At 35.8% G+C, this 21,373-nt stretch overlaps 1 protein-coding gene across 2 annotated transcripts in view; it reads left to right on the top strand.

Annotated features, from left to right (window-relative positions):
* Hsepi (D-glucuronyl C5-epimerase) overlaps positions 1-21,373 on the top strand; it is a 133,596-nt gene that overhangs the window by 88,853 nt on the left and 23,370 nt on the right. For both annotated transcript variants that reach the window (XM_090394088.1, XM_090394087.1), the window contains 2 exons: positions 6,364-6,467; positions 17,834-18,387. In XM_090394088.1, coding sequence (XP_090250214.1) covers positions 17,847-18,387 — 541 coding nt within the window. In that variant the 5' untranslated portion in view covers positions 6,364-6,467; positions 17,834-17,846. The remainder of the gene's footprint in view (positions 1-6,363; positions 6,468-17,833; positions 18,388-21,373) is intronic.

The following is a 21,373-nucleotide window of genomic DNA, read 5'->3' as shown; positions in this document are numbered from 1 at the left end:
GGACTGAGGCAACTCGTGGTAAAGGTGGACCACGCTCTCATCACTCCTTGTCTCAGTATCTCCCATAATTCAAAGCACATCTCCTTGCAGACATGTATAATGCTATGCATTAAGGGAAGGGCCACTACCCAGACCGGTTTTGACCTTTATTGAGGTCTCGTCAGTGGGAGCCAAGGAGTGATGAGAGCTAGGTCCACCTTTACCACGAGTTGCCTCAGTCCTGAAGGTACTTCAGGTGCAAACTTTGTTTGCTTACACTTGGATAAGTGAAATGATGGAAGTACAGAAGACACAGAGACAGCAGCTAAAATGAGTTGGTGAGAGAGTCATAACTGAAATGCCCTTCCTCAACAGCTTCAAAATTCTTAGGAAATTTTTGGTACACCACTTCCAGATATGAGAATAGTATTTTGAGATTTGTGCATAATTGGTAGCCTGTAAGGTGAAAAATATCTTTTTCACCGATGTGTTTATGCCAAGAAAGGCTAGGTATAAATGTCAGTCAATTAGTCATCTTCAATTGTATCAAAATTATTTGATAGAATTGAAGATGACTAATTTGTCCTCACCCCATTGAAGATTGGCATTATGATTGGTATTTAAGACATTGGTTTTAGATCATGAGAAATGGAGTGTAACATCATCAGCAAAACTACGAATAGTGTTTGTGGTTAGTGATGGAAAAAGTCATTTGTTTATAGGAGAAAGAGTAGCTGAGAGAACAGAATGCTGGGGACATCCTTTGTTGGTTGAGCAAACTGTTACGGAAAGTGAATGCAGACCATAGACTAACAGTTTGCTGAGCACACCAATGCCAAGAGATGTCAAGAGCACCAACAGGTTTCAACACACTCTCCTAGAATGGTGCAATCCTTACTGGTCAGTGATTAATCAGTGCATCTTTTAGTTTGTGAAGAAGTTGGCTGTTAACGACCTTCTCTGTTATTTTATAGGACTGAGGTGAAGTCACTGGTTTGATATTAGACTTCTTTTTCAGAATGGGCTTCAATATAGTCAACCTTCTGTGCTATGGGATAGATACCAACCAATAAGAGTATATAGAGATAATATAGGATGATCTTTTCAGAATCGAACCTTCAAATAGAGCTGGGTAGAAGATTTGGGATCTGATAACTTAATGGCATCTATGATATTTAAGGTTCTTCTGATAAAAGACCACAGAGACATACAGTGTGCTGATTCTGGTATGGCAAGAAGTAATTTTCCTTGTATTTATGCAGGAGTTGAAGGAGAGGAAAGATGCCAGGATGTCGGTTCTCTTTAGATGTTGATAGCTTTTTCACTTGGTTAAACTATAAATTAAAGATGCCAAAAAAATTATATTCTTGGTTTAATCCTTTATCCAAGTATAAGTAAACAAAGTTTGTGCATGAAGTATCTTAACAACTGGGCTATTAGTATATAGAGACTAATGACGTCACATCAATTGTCTTAGTCTAATATAATGCAAAGCTCCCCCCCCCCCTCTTTTGGACATCTATAATAATGAGAAGGGCAACTACCCACACCGGTTTCATCTTTTATTGAGATCTTGTCAGTGGGATACGGGCAATATGTATATGGGAAATATGACTTTTACATTAATTCAACCTTGGTATCTCTTCTGGGTCTGGCTCCTACTGATGAGACTCAATAAAAGTTGAAACCAGTGTGGGTAGTTGCCCTTCTGTGGAATACTAAGGTGATTAATGTGAAATCATTGGCTTCTATACACAAGTAGCCCAGTTGTGAAGATTACAGACAAACTTTGTTTGCTTGCACTTGGATGAAGGATTAAACCAAGAATATAATTTCTTGGCATCTTTAATTTATATTTTTGTCTTGAGATATTATTAGTATGGTGCTATCCAGATGAAAATAATGTACAGTAGTGAACAAATGAATCCGAAGAAGCAGAATTTTTGTCAAGTTTTTGGTTTTAGTTCACTATTTTGGTTGAGTGTCGCATGTTTTAACTGTCTCTATGATGTTTATTAGTAATGTTGTGTGTTTTAATAGTGTAAACAAGTTGGCATTTGTAGTGTTTTATTCATTTTGTATGGCTATAAAATGGATACATCTCCAAGAAAGCATTCAAAAATCTGTACTCCTTCTCAGCACACATCCATGACTCAAAGACAAATTGCCAATGAGTGTGGTGTTGTTTGGGTATTGTTATTGAAATTTTAAAGAGATTTAGGGAGACAAGTACTTTTTTTCCTGACAGAAAAAGGAAAATGTGGACAAAAAAGAAAACTACACTTACTAGTTAGGAAAAGCAAAATAAGTCCAAGATTAGTTAAGGGGATGTTCTTTTCACTTAAACTCTGATATTCTAGGTCTAGCTACTCACTGATGAGACCTCAAAAAAGGTTGAAACCGGTCTGGGTAGTGACCGCTCCTCATAATGTAAAAACAGTACTACATCTCCTAAGAGCTGTGTGTTTTTACATTATGAGAAAATATCAAGAACAGTGAGGGATCTTGCTCCACCTTTGCAAAGAGTTGCCGTGGTGTGGCACTACCAAGTGACCACTTACGCTTGGATACGCTGACAGTTCGTCGGCATGAAACGTTCAGATCATAGTTTTTTCAATCTTAGTTTCGCTTACTGGCTGAAAAACAATAGGGATTTTTATCCCCTTAACTGATCAACCTCGCCAGAAAAAAATAGCCGTTTGGCTTTTCATCTAAGTCCAAGATTGTCTGCTGTAGACTTAAATAGAAACTTGACAGCTAGTGAGATTAATGTTTCTGACATGACAGTCCGTTGAAGATTGTTTGAAACAAGAAAGACTGCCCACAGACCAAAAAAAGAAATCACTCTTGACAAAAGCTATGCAGAAAACGAGCCTCCAGTGGGCAAAAGTATACAAAGATTGGACTGTTGAGAAGTGGAAGAAGGTCATATTCTCAGATGAGAGCCATTTCTTTGTCCAAGGAGAGGGAGTATCATATGAGAAGACTTCTCATACCTCCTTCAGCAAGCTCCTAAACACCCAGCTAAAGAGATGTTCTTGGGTTATTTTACACATGATGGTCCAGGATCACTTATGCCTATTAATGGTATGATGAAAAGTGACCGATACATGAAAATATGGGAGAAAAGAGTGATCCCACAAATCCAAGAAGAGAAAGAACCAATGGGATCTCACCCCATGCCACACTTTAAAAAAAAGTGAAAGAGTTCCTCAAAAATCACGACACCCAATTGCTTCAGTGGCCAGATAACTCTCCTGACATTAACCCAACAGAAAATCCATGGGTCATAAAAAAAAAAAGACTTCGAAAATTAAATTGTGATACAAAAAAAACTGATCCTTTCATTTAGTGTTACATGGTGATCAGCATTCATTTTATACAAATTATGAACTCTACACCTTTTGTTATAAATAATAATTTTTAATTTTCTGACATATTAAGGTCATCATCTGGAGTACACACACATATATATATATATATATATATATATATATATATATATACACACACACACACACACACACACACACACAGAGAGAGAGAGAGAGAGAGAGAGAGAGAGAGAGACAAGCTAAATTACATTTCACACAGTATGCTAAAGAGACGATGATTTGATTTATATAAAATATTATCTATAGTAAAATGTTATTCTACTAGCCTGACCTCTAATGAAAATAAAATTAACATAAATAAATGAAATAAAATAAAATTAACTACATCAAAAGGTATATTCTATTTAAGACAACATCAGAGAAACATTCTTTCATGTAGATAGTTTTATTACAGTAAAAAATGTTATAATTTAAAATGACAATTGTTATATTAGATTTAAGATCCTGGATTATCTATAGTCTTATTTATAATTAACTCTTATGGAGAAAGGTTAAGTGGATAGAATATGTGCCATCCATTTCTTGGGATTTTTAGACCCTCATTATTGTTAAGGTTAGGGTGGTTGATAAGAATCTCACAGGCCTCCTTAAATTTATGTTCATGCCATGTTTTGGTATGATGTAAACAACAGATAATTTTCCAGTCAATTCTATGTAAAGTGTTCAGGGCATGATCAAAAAGGCCAGCTTGACCATAGTTATTATATTTAATGTGTCATTTATGTTCCTCTCTTCTGAATGGAATTGTGCGTCCTGTCTCCCCTATATAGGGCAAATTACAGGTGCAATGAATACAGTATACTTCAGGGTGGGCCAGTGGAGGGAGTGGATTCTTGGATGAGTTGAGTAAGTTCTTTAATTTTGCTGGAGGTTTAAAGGTGGCTTTAAGGTTGTATTTCTGTAGTATTCTGTTTATTTTATCTGATATCCCTTTAATGTATGGAATGGTTAATTTTATTGTAGTCTAGTTTATTTTTGTTTTTAATTGAGGTCTTGTTCAGAATTTTGTTGATTGGCTGTAACCATTTTTTAGGAAGGTATTGCTGATAACTTTTAATTCATCTTTAAGTGCTTGTTCATTGGAGCAAATCTTCAAAGCCCTGTTTTTAGTATATTAATGATAGTTTTTGTGTTGGGTAGTGTTAGGAGTTTATGTGTATATATATTGGCCAGTATGTGTTGTTTTCTGATAAACAGTGAAGGAAAGACTGCCAGAAGGAAGATGTGTGACAAGTGTATCTAGAAACAGAAATGTGTTCTGCTTTTCAATCTCAATTTGAATTGTTTGTGTTGTTTGTTTAGGTGTCTGAGGAAAGTGTCTAATGTGGCTGCCATGGGGTCAGAGAGCAAAAACATCAATGTATCTAAGCCAGACTTTGGGTATTAAAGGAGAGGAATCTAGAGTACATTGTTCAAAATATTCCATGTAAAAGTTAGCAGTGGGTGTGGGGGGGGATAATGGTGAACCTATGGCTGTGCCTTCTTTTTGTAAGTAGAAAATGTTTTGCCAAACAAAATAACCAGAACGTGGTACATGTGCAAAGAGCACTGTGATATTGGGAGGGAATTTGTCCTCGATTGGAACATTTGTGAAGAGGGCAGAGATATGATGTCAAAACTGACTAAATTAAAATTATTTATAACACGGTTGTATAGTCCATAATTTGTCTAAAATGAAAGAATAACATAATGCAATCCATTATAAAAGTATGGTTTTGAGATGCAGAAATAAGAAAAATGTGTTCTCTCTTATTTCTGCATCGAACAAATTAATGAACTTATTAGGAACAGAGGAGCACATATAAATTATTAGGTAAAGTTGCAGTTTAATTTTTGTACTTATTTTCTTGTGAAATTAAAATTATTCTTTAAAATGATTAATTTGCTCACTACATTCTGCTCATAGTGGATGAGCAGAAACTACCTAATGGACTTTAAAAAGTCCAGAAGGCCCTATATTCGTTATAAATGTATTTATCTGGTTCCCCACCATACTAGCTTTACTTATTCTGTTATCTGTTTTCAAATTTAAATTGCCATCTTCACAAATATTTGGACCTATGTAGCCGAAGTATAGAAATCACTGTAAAGACAAAATAAAAACATGAGATCTGCACATTTTATCCATTTAAATTACATATCACAGAGAGAATCTGAAAGGAAATAGTTTATTAAATGTTAAATATAGCCACCTTTCAAAGCAGTTATATTTTAATATCAAACTTTCATCTCTTGAGTTTATCAAATACACTTTTCCCCTTTAATATGGTTTTTATATCATGTTGGAGGCTTAATGGATTTTTTACAACACTCAGAAAGGATTAAAACAGAATTTAATACTTCCTATATTTCGTCCTAGTCACTAGGATATCTACGGGGATTACAGAAACAACTAACATAACATTAACACAAATATCATACAATACTATGCCCAACCACTTGGGTGACACTAAAGTTCTATCTAGGTGAAGCGCCCTCTAAGGACATTTTTACAACACTCAGAGGTGGAGCGCCCTTAGAGGGCACTCCACCTAGATAGGACTTTAGTGTCACCCACGTGATTGGGCTTAGTATTGTATGATATTTGTGTTAATGTTACATTAGTTGTTTTTGTAATCCCCGTAGATGTCCTGGTGACTAGGACGAAATATAGGAAGTATTAAATTCTGTTTTAATCCTTTCTGAGTGTTGTAAAAAAATCCAACACTGTGAGGAAATCAATAAGTGATGTCCTCACAGCACTTAAGCCTCTACACACGAATGGTTTTTATAGTATGCATGATTGTATGGGAGCATAATAGTCGATGTATAGAGAAAGATAGCTAAGCAACTATTGAGCTATGTAACTTGTAGATTGGTCAAGATATGTGCATGGTTCTTTCATTCTCAATCTGTTATCACCTGAGATGTTTAATGTTATCTTGTAATTCTAAGTTAGAATAGTAACTCTGCATGTGTGTTTGTATTTATTTATATTTCCTGTTTTCAGTTGTACTTTATTTGGAATGGAAAACCCTTTGGTTGGATCTAGAACAATGAATGCACACATGACATAACCAAAGGGTGAAAGCTTTGGACAGTCTGCTGCTTTTGGTAAGTTGTGTTGCTAATTATACTGTGCTATAGACAGCAGGATAAAGATAATAAAACTGATTTTCCTTTAATGCATAACATAAATTTGTACAATAATGATTGCTAATTTATGTTCTTTGCTCTCTCTCTCTCTCTCTCTCTCTCTTGCACTCTAAATAAAATCTGTAATTTTGTTTTATATTTGCCTGCAAAATGTTTTCTAAATAACTAGAAGGATATTTATATTGATTTTCTGTTTAGGACTGATGTAAAACACAATGTTTTTCCTGAGGGGGAAAAAGATAGAACATGAAAATTATTTTTATCATAGAACACAGGATATAGAACACCTGGCTGGCAGAGTGGTTAGCATTTCCGCTCTCCACCGAAGGGCTGCGGGTTCGAATCCCGCCGTGGGCATTGCTGTTTGTAATTGTCTGTGAAAATGGTTGTGGTGGTCGGCGGTAGATGGCATTGGTGTAGTTGCAGTCAGTTGATGGATTAATGGTGGAAATGGAGACATGTAGAGTAGATGCCCTCCCTCAATGAGTCTTTGGACTCCCTGGAGGTGTCCAAAAAAACTAAGAAGTAAATAAGGAAACAAGCAAAACAGACGATAGATATTGTAACAATAAGATGACAAATAGCAGTAGACAGTAAATGTGATGAGAATATTTGACATTTGATGGATGAAAAGAACAGACACCAAGAACTAAAGACCTTTAGTAGAATCAGCATTAAGAGGGAGCATAATATGTTGATGAAAACATATTATGGCCAATTGTGCATCAATGAGGCATAAGATTTGTTAAATGAAAGAAGGTTTAACAGTCCAACCGCCGACGACCACAACCATTTTCACAGACAATTACAAACATCAATGCCCACGCGGGATTCGAACCCGCAGCCCTTTGGCTGGAGAGCAGAAATGCTAACCACTCTGCCAGCCAGGTGTTCTATATCCTGTGTGCTATGATAAAAATAATTTTTATGTTCTATCTTTTAATTGAAGTTAATAACTTGGTTAATAAAAGCCACTGCTTATTTATCCTATGGTTAAGTAATAACTGTGGGGTATCCATTCTTGTAGATGTAAATGCACAGTAAACTCCAGTAAAAACTTTAATTAGTTAAAATTAGATACAAATATTTTTATTGTTTCATAAAACATTTCATTGTGAAGGATAATTGTGTAAATTTGAATATATGCAGATTTTAAAATCTGCAGTAACAATGAAAATCATTTACATGCATGCAGTCTCATGCCTATAAAACAGTTTGAAGCTAACAAAATGAGTTAATGCAATTAATCAATCTCCTTAATAGGGTCTCAGCACTGTCCTAAAATAGATGGTCATCTTTATAAATGCTTCTATGCAGTAATTTTGTGATGTTCCAATGGCTGGTGTTCCCTGGACTAGCTCAACAGTTCCATGTTGAACCAGTCCTGATTTATGTCAATTAAAAATAGATATTCACTAACCTTCATATTTGTAAACTAAACTTGTGCACTATTACTTTTTCCTCAAGACAAACTCTTCTTTATTGCCACCTGATAAATATTAGGTCCCACACCCCTATACTTTCTAATTTCAGCCAAACACGCATATCATTCGAAGAGCATTTCTGAATGTCATAGTTAACTTCAATTGATTAACCACGCTACTGGCCAAGATGTCTATAGATGTCAAGGTTATCATGAATGCGAAGTGCATATTAAAATTGTAATACCATTGATATTATATTGAAATATATGATGAATACGAAGTGTATGAGGATGCATATTTGATCCATAATGGCCAGTAAAGTGGTTAAACCATGGTGTGAACTGAAGGGATTCATTGTAACACAAAATCGCTGCCTAGAAGCATTTATAAATATGAACATCTATTTGAGGAAAGTGCTGAAGCCCTATTACACTATCCAAACCTTAATCGCAATGGTGGCCCTTCCCTTCCATTACCAAGATTTGGGGAAGAGTGATTTGTAATAACAGTAAATAATGTTGTACCGTTAGTTCCCAAAGTTGTTATAGTTTGAATTCTCGTAGAAAGGCTTATATGCTGGTTGCACATGATTACTAAATAACTTAAGGAATTCACAATATATACTGGAATATAAATTAAAATAATCTTTAATATATACTTCCTATATTTCGGCAATGTCACTTTGCCATCTTCAGGGGAACATAAGATTAAGACACGTGCACACAGGCACTAAAAACAGCAAATAAGGTCGAAGCGAGGAAACTACTGTTTTTCCTAAAGTCCTGATGGTGCCCCCTAGCAGGCTATATTAGGTATTCTTGGCCGTTGGGCTGAAGTTCTCAAGATGTACGTCTCCCAAATTTGGGGTAGTCTCATGCATCCAAATTTGTTGAGGTTTGGCATGTTTCTTAGGGCTGAGGCGATTCTATGAATAGTCTTTCATAGAATCAGCCTCGGCCTTTCTGCGGTGTATTACTGTGGCTTTCTTCCGCCATATTCTGTGGTGTGTATCCAGAGTGGCTGTACTGGTGAAACCGGATATAGACCTTGTGTTCCGAAATTCTGATATTTGCTATCCTGCCTGTTTGGCCAAAGTAGGACAGCTTACAGCTGCAAGGGACCTGGTATACACCAGATAGGTCTAGGGGAAGTGGTTGGTCTTTAGTGGAGCAGATAAGGGATGCCAATTTTCTATATGGTCTGTAACAAGAGGTCAGGTCATGTTTATTCAGAATTTTGGTAATTTTTTCCAAGGTGCCTCGGATGTAGGGAATGGTGATGGATTTAGAGTGATCTTTTTAGTTTAATTTTAGAGTAATTAGTTTAGCCTTTTGTATAGTGTCTTAATAACTCCATATTGTTATGAGGGGGGGGGGGGATTGTTGGTGAATATACCTGCCTGTATTGGCGGGTTTCTATAAACTGAGAAAACCAAGGTTCCATCAGGCTGGCAGGTGACTATTGTGTCTAGGAAAGGAAAGCTGTTGTTTTCCTCTTTTTCCAGGGTGCACTTGATTCTGGAGAGGTGTTGGTTTTTTAAGTGCTTTAAGAAGGAGAGGAGTGTATCAGAGCCATGTGGCCAAATAGCGAACACATCATTAACGTAGCAAAGCTATATGGCAGGTTTTTGTGGGGCAGAGTTTAAGGCTTTCTCTTCAAAAGTCTCCATAATGAAGTTGGCCACGGGTGGGGAGAGTGGTGAACCCATGGCTGTCCCCTCTATCTGTTTGTAGAATTTTCCCTGCCAAACGAAATAGCCTGAGTTCATTGTTAACTGAAATAGGGCTGAGATATCGGGGGGAAATTTGGCTGGATGAGCTCTAAGGTTTCCTTGAGTGGGACATTTGCGAATAAGGAGGAGACATCAAAACTGGCTATTATGTCAGTATGTTGGAGCATAAGGTTTTTCTACACTGGCTTTGAAGTAGGCTGAGTTTTTTATGTGTGATGGTGTGTGAGCACTTTGGCTAAATGTTTGGCTAATTTGTGTGTGGGGGAATCAATGCCATCCTGAATAAGGAGGAGACGTCAAAAATACATAATAAAATGTGCCATTAAGCCCATAGTGGATGGCATTGATTTCCCCCATGTAAAAATTAGCCAAAGCGCTCACACACTATACTGGCAATACACCATCACATATAAAAAAACTCAGCCCACTTCAAAGCCAGTGTAGAAAACCTTACACTCCAACATACTGACATAATGGTCAGTTTTGATGGCTCCTCCTTGTACACAAATCCCACTCAAGGAAACCTTAGAGCTCATCCAAGCCCAATTTCCCCCCAATATCTCAGCCCTATTTCAGTTCACAATGAATTCAGGCTATTTCGTTTGACAGGGAAAATTCTACAAACAGATAGAGGGGGAAGCCATAGGTTCACTCTCCCCACCCTTGGCCAACTTCTTTATGGAGACTTTTGAAGAGAAAGCCTTAAACTCTGCCCCACAAAAACCTACCATATGGCTTCGCTACGTTGATGATGTGTTCGCTATTTGGCCATATTGCTCTGATACACTCCTCTCCTTAATGCACTTAAACAACCAACACCCCAGAATCAAGGGGTGTTGGTTGGTTTCACCCTGGAAAAAGAGGAAAACAACAATCTCCTTTTCCTAGACACACTAGTCACCTGCCAGCCTGATGGAACCTTGGTTTTCTCAGTTTATAGAAAACCCACCCATACAGGCAGATACATTCACTAACAATCCCCCCCCTCGCAACAATATGGAGTTATTACAACACTAACAACAGGCTAAACTAATCTGTTCAAATGACAGTGCCCTAATCACTGAACTAAATCACATCCTTAACACTTTATCAGCCAATGGCTGGCTGCAACCCTCAAAAAATCCAAAAAATACTAAAACCAGTAAACCACAGCCCCCTCCCTCCCCTCCTTCACAAAAAAGATTACTCTAAATCAATCACCATTACCCACATCCAGGACACCTCGCTAAAAAATTACCAAAATCCTGAATAAACATGACCTGACCTCTTGTTACAGATCGTATAGAAAATTGGCATCCCTTATCCGCCCCACCAAAGACCAACCACTTCCCCTAGACCTACCTGGTGAATACCAGGTCTCTTGCAGCTGTAAGCTCTCCTACTTTGGCCAAACAGGCAGGACAGCGAATATCAGAATCTCGGAAAACAAGGTCTACATCCGGTTTCACCAGTACAGCCACTCTGGATACACACCACAGAATACGGTGGAAGAAAGCCACAGCAATACACCGCAGAAAGTATAAATTTGAAAGACTATTCATAGAATCAGCCTCAGCCCTAAGAAACATGCCAAACCTCAACAAATTTGGATGCATGAGACTACCCCAAATTTGGGAGACGTACATCTTGAGAACTTCAGCCCAATGGCCAAGAATACCTAATATAGCCTGCTAGGGGGCACCATCAGGACTTTAGGAAAAACAGTAGTTTCCTCACTTCGACCTCATTTGCTGTTTTTAGTGGCTGCGTGCACGTGTCTTAATTTTATGTTCCCATGAAGATGGCAACGTGACGTTGCCGAAATATAGGAAGTGTATATTAAAGATTATTTTAATTTATATGTTGTGAATTCCTTAAGTTATTTAGTAATCAGTTTGAAATAAGCATACATTTGACTATATATATATATATATATATATATAAAAAGAGATTTCCATTGTTCTTTACTTTCATACTGAAGACATTTTAAGATATACGGTACTTATTTACATAGGCATTGGATTAAAGTTTACTACTTAAAAATTTGATTTTTTTTTTTTTTATTATTGTTAATTCTCACTATAGCAAATTTGTGGGGACCACTGGAAGTAACAGTGAATCATTTGCCATTGTGAATTTCTTTTAGATCAGCATCGTGCCTATGGAAATTTAGTCATGATTGAATAATTTGTTATAACGAATGAGTTTGTTATAATGGTCCATGTGCGCAGTGAGAGTAGACTGTATTTTACTTTTGTTTGTGAAATTGGGATTTCCTGTTGTGTCAAAGTATTGGCTTAAGTATTTAGAAAAGGGAAAGAGAGTTTGACTTCTAATACACTTAATGAATATTGTGGTGAGTGTGAAGAGTCATTTGGAAGTTCAAGATGGGTGTTATTCTTAGAGCACTATGAGTAACTGATGGTCAAAGTGTTCTTTACATGTTTACCTTCACTTTAAAATGTTATTACAAATATCCAACAACTTGATACATTATAACAATTTATACTGTACCACACACTACAGCGATTCAGTAATGATTGCATGCTGAATTTTTATATACCATATTTTCCGGTGTATGAGACGATCCTATGTATAAGACACACCCAAGAAATTTAATACAATTTTCTGGAAAAAACCTAACATAAAATATCTCAACACGTCAACTCAATACTGATAAACATTGGTAACCGATTACTCGGATAAGATATTATGAAACTTGAATAGGGACTCCCTGTTCTTAGCCAATGACGCACTAGAAGTCACGTGAAGGTCACGCATGAATTTGATTGCGCCATTTACCACCGACAAAGATCTTGGAACATAAAAGGGAGTGCGTATGACTTTGAAAAGAGGATACAATTTCAAGGTAAAAAAGTGCATCTTATACACCGGAAAATACGGTATATATGGAAAACATTTTTGTGGTATCAATTACATATTGCAAACTGACCAGCATGTACATTGTATTTATATTTTATGTATGTGCAAGCTTTCTATTTATAAAAAATACAGAAAATGCCAATTTACAGGAATAATTTGATAACTGATATATATATATTTATTAATATTATTTTCTCTTACTATTTTTGCATTTTCATTCCAGTTCTGTATTGCAGTTTTTATTTTGTTTTTTTCAAGTGAACAAAAGCTCTGTTTTATTTATAATTGGTTTTAGGTCAAAATAAGTCATGTTAGTAAATATGTATATTGACAAGAAATGTATTGTTGCATTATTTCTGTGCATGCAATACATTAACAAGTATTCTTAGTCAGGTATGTTTCTTGTTTTTATTTTATCAAACAGCCTACATAAAACGTGATATTACAGGTGGTTTTCCACATATAACCGCAACATCAGAAAGATACTTCAACATTTTTAATTAATGTAGAGAGAAGAATCTCATCATCATCAAATTCCTGATATGTACCCTCAGGGAGTGTACAGGATAATCATGATAGTATTGCATGAAAAAATTTACATCATACTAACTTCTGATCAACAATTTTCTTCCAATAAATTAAAGATGCCAAGAAATTATTATTCTTGGTTTCATCCTTTATCCAAGTGTAAGCAAACAAAGTCTGCACGTGAAGTAGCATCATGACAGGGCACCTTGTATGTAGAGGCTAAGGACTTCGCATTACTTGCCTTAGTATCCCATAATGCAAAGTACATATCCTTACAAACATGTATAATGCATAGCATTATACATGTCTGGATGGGCCACTACTCAGACCAGTTTTGACCTTTGTTGAGGTCTCATCAGTGGGAGCATAGCATTGCATATGTGTGCAAGGAGATGTGCTTTGCATTATGGGATACTAAAGCAATTGATGTGAATTTTAAGAGGTATTCTGTGAGTAGACATATCGATACAAAATTAATAATGGAAAAAACTTATGTACAAAGATTATTTAATAGTATAATTTTCGCCTGTGTGTTACAGGCATCTTCAGTACATTGAGCTCAAATGAAACAATAACTGACAATTCCAAAAAGCGCCACCTAAGTATTTCGGACAAACGGGAAGATCTGACTCTATTCGGCTAGAAGAACACCAATCTTATATTGAATACTTTAAACCTGAAAAGTCTGGACTTGCAGAATATGCCATCTTAACTAGACACTGAGTTCATTGGAGAAAGACAAGAGTTCTTCACAAAAGTCAATTTCTCATGGAACGCCTTTATAAAGAAACATGTGAAACTCTACTTCATTCTCCTAACTTAAATAGATCCGACGGCTTACGTCTATCCTCTTTATGGGAGATAGTACTTTACAAATCAGCTAATCTTTCCTAACTTTTTTTTTTAAGGAAATTTATTGACCATTTTAGTCATCTTACACCAGCTACTTAGGTGGTGCTTTTTGGAATTGTCAGTTATTGTTTAATTTGAGCTTAATGTACTGAAGATGCCTGTGACACACAGGCGAAAATTATACTATTAAATAATCTTTGTACGTGAGTTTTTTCCGTTATTAATTTTGTATCAATTGATGTGAAGTCATTAGCCTCTATATACGAGTTGCCCTATCATGAAGTTATTTTATATGCAAACTTTGTTTATTTGTACTTGGATAAAGGATGAAACCAAGAATATAATTTCTTGGCATCTTTAATTTATAATATCATCAAGTGGAAAAACTTTCTACAAATTTTCCTTCAAATCAATCTGTTATCTGTCAAGATTCCAACATTATCAGATCTTGTATTTCTCTTTTTTTTTAAGGAGTGCGTATGACTTTGAAAAGAGGATACAATCTTTACCTTCATTATATAAGACGCACCCCAATTTTAAGGTAAAAAAGTGCATCTTATACACCGGAAAATATGGTATATATGGAAAACATTTTTGTGGTATCAAAAATGTTTTTTACCATTTCAATCTATCTACATCTTGGTCTTCCTCTGGGTCTTTTCCAGCCAATCTGGCAAAGAAAACTTGTTTTGCTTAATCTTTCCTCTCCCATTCTGTTATTGCCATTGATGCCATCCGTTCATACCCCTAATCTTTCTTAAGACTCATGTGGTCTCTAGTCTGGTCAAGTGTTTTATTTCTAACCCAGCTGTCAGATCTATAAGTTTAAAATTGGTGTTTAGTGTTTTGACTAATTTCTTTCTTATTCCATATTAATTTATTCAGCCAACTTCCTGCTATACCAGCTTTACTAATTCTGTTGTCTATTTCCATATTTAATTTACCATCTTCACTAAAAAATTGTGCCTAAGTAGCTGAAATGTTTTACTTTTTCTGTTAGTTCTCCATTCACAATGCAGTTCATATTTTCAATTATTTTGCCTATTTTCATTGTCTTTTTATTATCGATTTTCATTCCAAATTTATCGCAACAGTTACTCAATCAGACTTGTACTGGATTTCATAGTGAACAATTTATAGAATCAAAAACACGTGTTAGAATAATTATATTTAAGAATATAACATTCAACGTTTCGACCACTGTATCGAGGTCATGATCAGGAAAACATACATATGCACAAAACACAAGCTACATGACACTATACAAAAGTAAGATGAATCTAAATGTTTTGTTAATCATTTATCCTAGCCTGACCTCTGAATGAAAAAAAATTAAATTAAAAATTAATTCACAAAATAAAATTAACTTTTTATACATATCAGTATAATATGCTGATGATTAAAAAGGTTTTATAGCAGAACTACATTAAACAATTTCTAAAGTCCTCTCATATTAAGGTTTTCTGCTGTCTGGGGTTGTTCAGGTTGGGTCCTCCACATTCTTGGAATTATTAATCCACCATTCTTGTTTAGATTTAGATGATGTTTCAGCATTTCACAGGCTTCTCTGAACTTTCTTTCAAACAAGGTTTTAGTGTGGTGTAAGAACTTGGTGCCTTGCCAGTTAATTCTGTGACATGTTTGAAGTGCATGGTCTGACACGCCCGTTTTACCATAGTGGATGAATTTAATGTGGCGTTTATGTTCATCTTTTCTTATTGGGATGATGCAACCTTTTTTCCCCTATGTAAGGTAGGTTGCAGGTGTACTGAATTTTTAAACCCCTGGGGGGCCAAGGTATGGAAGATAATCTTTGGATGAACTGAGGAAATTTCTTAATTTTGTAGGTTTGAATGTTGCCTTAATACCGTATTTATGTAGTGTTCTATCTATTTTTTTCTGATATGCCCCTAATGTATAGTATGGCTATGTAATCTTTTTTGCTTTTAATGATATTTTTGAAGAGGATCTTGTGAACTGCTTTTTTATTGTAGTCCTTTTTTACAAATGTTTGGCTAATAATTTCATATTATTTGTTCAATACCTGTTCGATGGAAGTTTTTTCACTTGTCTATGCTACCAATTATATATGCGATTTAATCCTTTATCCAAGCATAAGCAAACAAAGTTTGCGCCTGAAGTAATTCCAGGACCGAGAAACTCGTGGCAAAGGTGGAATAAGTTCTGATCACTTGTCTTAGTATCCCATAATGCAAAGCACTTATCCTTATGGGTATGTATAATGCAATGCATTATGGAAAGGGTCACTTCTGAGACCGGTTTCTACCTTTATATTGGTCTCGTCAGTGAGAGCTAGACCCAGAGGTGGTGATACTAAGGTGGAAGTTAATTCAGAAGACACCTTTTGGCAACTGGTATATGGTGATATGAATTACTTCCACCTTAGTATCACCACCTCTGGGTCTAACTCTCACTGACGAGACCTCAATAAAGGTCGAAACCGGTCTGGGAAGTGACCCTTTCCATAATGTATTGTATTATACATACCCATAAGGATATGTGCTTTGCATTATGTGATACTAAGGCAAGTGATCAGAACTTATTCCACCTTTGCCCCGAGTTGTTAAGTCAATCCAGTTAATTTCAGGCGCAAACTTTGTTTGCTCACACTTGGATAAAGGATTAAACCGAATATATATAATCAACACCTGCTCATTGGAGCAAATTGTTAAGAACCTGTGTTTGAGGGTGCTGATGACACCTTTTTCAATTCTAACTGCTGACTTGCATCTTAAATAGACTATATATTGCTTGATATAATGTCCTATGTACACCATATAACTGTAACATTTTGAACAGCTTTCCTCTTGGCACCTTGTCGTATGTCTTTTAGAGATCAACAAAACTTAAATACAAATCCTTGTTATATTCCCAAGATTTCTCAACTATTTGTCTTAAAGTGAAAATTTGATCCCGACAACCTCCGTTTGGCTCGAATCCAGCGTATTATTCAGTTTGGCAAGCTTTTCTTTCCGCAAAAACAGCCAGATCGGCCGATGAACATAATGCAGTTAACAGACGCAGTTTAAGTGGCTTTGGCATCGGTTATTTTGTAATAGAAAACCAACCATGTAATTCATCTACATGGTTGTTTCGTCAACAGACGACAAAAAAGATTCATTTACTCAAATGAGGACTTAAATTGATTGTTTCGTTGATAAAATATATTAACTGTTTATAACTCGCAAATCACACAAAATGCTGTGGTTGAAGTCGTATGTAGATTCAAGTATTCCGTGAAGCAAGTGAGCTGTATGGTGATCATCCATATATCTTCTTAAGTCCATTAGAAGACATTTTCCTGGAAATGAGAAAATATGCTAAAAATTAGCAGAAAACACCGTTTAAACGGACGATAAAATCATCAGACATACTTTAATGAAACACTTTAAACTTTACTCGTAGCGAGTTCTAAATTCCTTAAAATAAAAAAATAATAATAAAAAAAACAATTTTTGTCAGTGCAATATTACATTAAATACTATTTTATCACACTGTTCTTTGTAAACATTCTGATCAGTTCAATACTCTTAATTTTCTTTTTTTATCCCTCTAAAATCTACCAATTGTTTCCATCCTTTATTCTCTTTATAGCTACATACGACTTGTTTATGCTACGAACCTTGTTAAGTATTCTAACTGAAATAAGGATGCTGTTTTCTTAAATGCATTATAAAAAGGGTAATATTTCTGTATGGAAAAAAGCAAACTATTCTTAAAATAAATTGCGGACCCAAAATTTTTATGTATAGTGGTGTGTGTATGCATCATGACTGGTCACACTCGCGGTGACCATCCACTGTTATATTTAAAAGTCAAATTCTTTGTCTTTCCTTTTCAGACATACACGCCTGGAGTATGTTGTTTTAATAGCATTTTGTGATTTTCTTTTTTCTTTTGTCTAGATCCATTTCCTCCATGAGGATGAGAATAAGCCTTAAGCTGCTTCTCATAATTTTTATAGTGGGCGTGGTCTTCACTACACTTTCTTACTGGACTAAGTGTGGAGATAGCAAGTTAAGCTACCCTAAAGATACCAGATGGCGTTTCCAGCGTTCAAGTTCAGCATTCAGCGCTAATATATACCACTTAGAAGTAAAAAATGGTGACCCAAACGATGATGATGAAGTTCCGCCAGAAGAAGGTGACAACCGCGTTCGTCTCCGGGGTGGATTGCGTGCTCTTGATGAGATCGAATGTCTTATCAATGAGGATTATACCGTGCCATGTCGACAGGACGGCGGTGAGGTGTATGTGCCATTCTCATTTCTTCACAAGTATTTCGAGGTCTACGGAAGAGTTGTAAAACATGGTGGCCAAGAGCGCTTTGAGTGGCAGCACAGCTATTCCAAAGTTTACTTCCCCAAACACAAGTACGACCCCCAAGGCATCTTTCTTTGGTTCGAGAACTACAATGTCGAAGTGCGTGACCGCGTTAAGTGCATCAGTGGCACTGAAGGTAAATATTTTCTATTGAAACATTTTGAAATTAAAATCCGAGGAAAATGAATTTGTTTTTCGGTTGTTAACCTGTTAATTTACTGCACTGAATGTCACGAGAAAATTGAAGTGCTGACGTATTTAATTGTCACCAGTGATTATACACAAGTTGTTCACATGGTTACCAGATAACTCACTACTTTGTGTAGCCATTTTCGGTCTCTCTTCCTCACTAGAATTCTACTTATGTTTGCTTTTTGCTTGTTCAGTATGCAATTCGGACCACTGTCTAGTGTGTTTTTTTTTTATTCCATGGAGCAATACTGACACTGCCAATTTTGTCTATATTGTCTAACATAAGAATGCCAGTTTAGACGATCTTCGGGATTTCACTATTTCGTTTGTTTTTCATTGGATTATTATTTTCATTATTCACATTTGCGCAGAATGAATCACTGAAACAATACTTGACAGTATGGAAACATTCACTCCACTTTTAATTATCGTTCTCAAAGCTTGGTTCTATGCCAAGGGTGTAGAAGAGAATTGAAGAATATGACATCAGTTGGCTTTTAATTTAAATTCTGATCTTTTTTATCTTTATAATAAAACTCCAAATAATTTAAAGCAAATTAATAACACATCCTGTTGACCATAACGTTTGACCAACCTTGCTTCCGCCTCCTTTGAGATAATTGTGTTGCATCGTTATGTAAGGGAAAAGCTCACCTGGGCTTCCTACTCTTCGTCCTGTTTTTGCATTCGCGATCTGGTAAGTGCCCTATAGTTCCAAACATTAAAAATACCCTCTTTAATTTATCTGAAAGATCCGAAGATCTTGCCCGTTCCGGAAAATTGGACAAGTTTGAAATCCCAAGAAGTTTCTCTTGATATCTCTAAAGTATTTGACTGTTTGTCATCAAGATTTATTAAACAGGCTCCTATTATACGGTATATTTTGTGGCTCTTATAAGTTAGTGGGTTGCCAGCTTTCTTTTTGGATGCACACTACATGGAAGAGTAGACGAATCTTAAAAATTTGCAGCTAAAGCTGATATTCCACAAGCCCACGTACTCTCTTCCTTCTGTATATCAAGACCTTCTCCATTTGACTTAAAATTAAATGCACAGCTTTGCTTATGCACTTTCTAACAAATTTTTTACTAATTAAAACTCAAAATATCAACTATTACAATCGCGAGTTCTGATCTCGTAACCATTCTTCAGTGGGGCGCTGACAATCTTTTTTAATTTCAGTGCTGGCAAAACGGTATCCTGTTCCGTTTATCTCTCTCTCAAAAAAACTTAGTTTTACTTTCGACAATACTCCAATTTCCAGACAAAATGATATTTTCTTTCTTGGAATACTGTGACCATCCCTTCATGCGTAAACCTATCACAAAGAAGCTGCTTGGGATCCAAAAATAAAGATTTTATTTCCCTCAAGGCGTTACTTTATCTCTAAACAGTACTATCAACACAACTTTTAACTTTATACAAATCATAAATACGTCCAACCATTGAATATTGCTCTGGCATTTGTCTTTCCCTTGTGTGCACGTACCTATTGCGCGTCTTCCAAAACCAATTTTAAACAAGATCCGTTTTTTTTTTTTTTTTACATTAACGATATTAATGTTTTTTCTGTTCATGATATTGATGTACCATAATGGGTTGCACAATCTCTAGTGCATGCAATTACCTTAAAAAAACTGCAAAGCAAGAGGATTTGTATAATTTTACTCCCAGTGCTTAAACGTTTACGATTTCAGGATGTCTGAAAAGGTATTAATTTTCAGTCTCTATATCACAAGTTGAACGACACCTGCCTTGTCTGTATATACGTCGAATCTCGATTAGGATTACAGAAATATTAATAAGGGCTTTTCATCTGAAGGTGGAATTATCTGAGCTCTTAGAGATCGTAGCCCCCCCGCCTCCCGAAGTTTGCTTTTTCTTCTGTAAAGAAAAAAAGCTTGTGAAGACATTGGATTTGACAAACATAACTTGCCTTATAGGCTTAAATTGCTTTGGAATAAACTAAACAGACTTCTATTTAAATTGCTGTCGTTACTAAAAAAATATACAATAACAATTCTTTCATTCTTTGTCAATCTAATCACATTTTATATACGTAAGTATATTGTAAATTAACGAACAGGAGCATGACCTTAAATCTACTCTTAAGTTTTCAATCCTAACTTCGCAGGCCATTTCATGTCTTTTCATGTTTACAACTGGTAGAGGCAACTAATAAGCTGCCATGCGCCCGAAAGTTTAGTACAAAAAGATGGAGTTTTTTTTTTAATCGGGGGAGGAGGTCATGCAATAACAAGATTCAGCAATTTCGCATTCAAAAGTGATAATCGGATATTTTCAATCACCTTCAGCACTAGTATCCCGCATCAATAATAATTGAAAACATTGAAAGGCGGTAACACCATTTGTAGTCGAAAATCGAGTTATCAGTTGTATTTTATCGGGAAAAAAAATCGCGGAATAAATTGGCGTAAAAATGAAGCAACTCCAATAAATCCTCAGAGTTATAATGATTATAGGGCTTCACCTTACAATTTTGCGACTAATATTCATGATTTCTTGTAAATATTTCATTAAGGTTTGTTTTTGATGTGTTCAAATATATTCTCATGTAGTAATAAATTGTTTTGTAACAATATTTTGGACATTTCCAAATTTTGAAAATTCATCCAGCTCTAGGAAAAAGGATTTTATCTTAATAATAGTGCCCAAATCTGTATATAATACGTGGCAAAACGTTTCAAAGAATGAGACCACGGCTCTAGTGAGTTGAGACCTTCAACCACCTTTTAAACCGACCTGGTACAGTGTACAACGTGTGCGTCTGGTACAGAATGTATTCTTGGAGGTAGAGACTTTGTCTGTGCTTGGAACTCAACAGGAGGAATTTTACACCATTCGTCCGACAGAAACTGGATCAATTCGCCTTTGTTCATTGGAGGTAGGAAACGTTCCCTGATAGCTCG

The sequence above is a fragment of the Typopeltis vanoorti genome, chromosome 6 (genome assembly GCF_054136105.1).
Source record: "Typopeltis vanoorti isolate ZY-2024b chromosome 6, IOZ_Tvanoo_1.0, whole genome shotgun sequence".
In the NCBI taxonomy this organism is placed as follows: domain Eukaryota; kingdom Metazoa; phylum Arthropoda; class Arachnida; order Uropygi; family Thelyphonidae; genus Typopeltis; species Typopeltis vanoorti.
The sequence above is the reverse complement of the archived record's forward strand: the minus strand, read 5'-3'. Positions and strand labels throughout refer to the sequence as shown.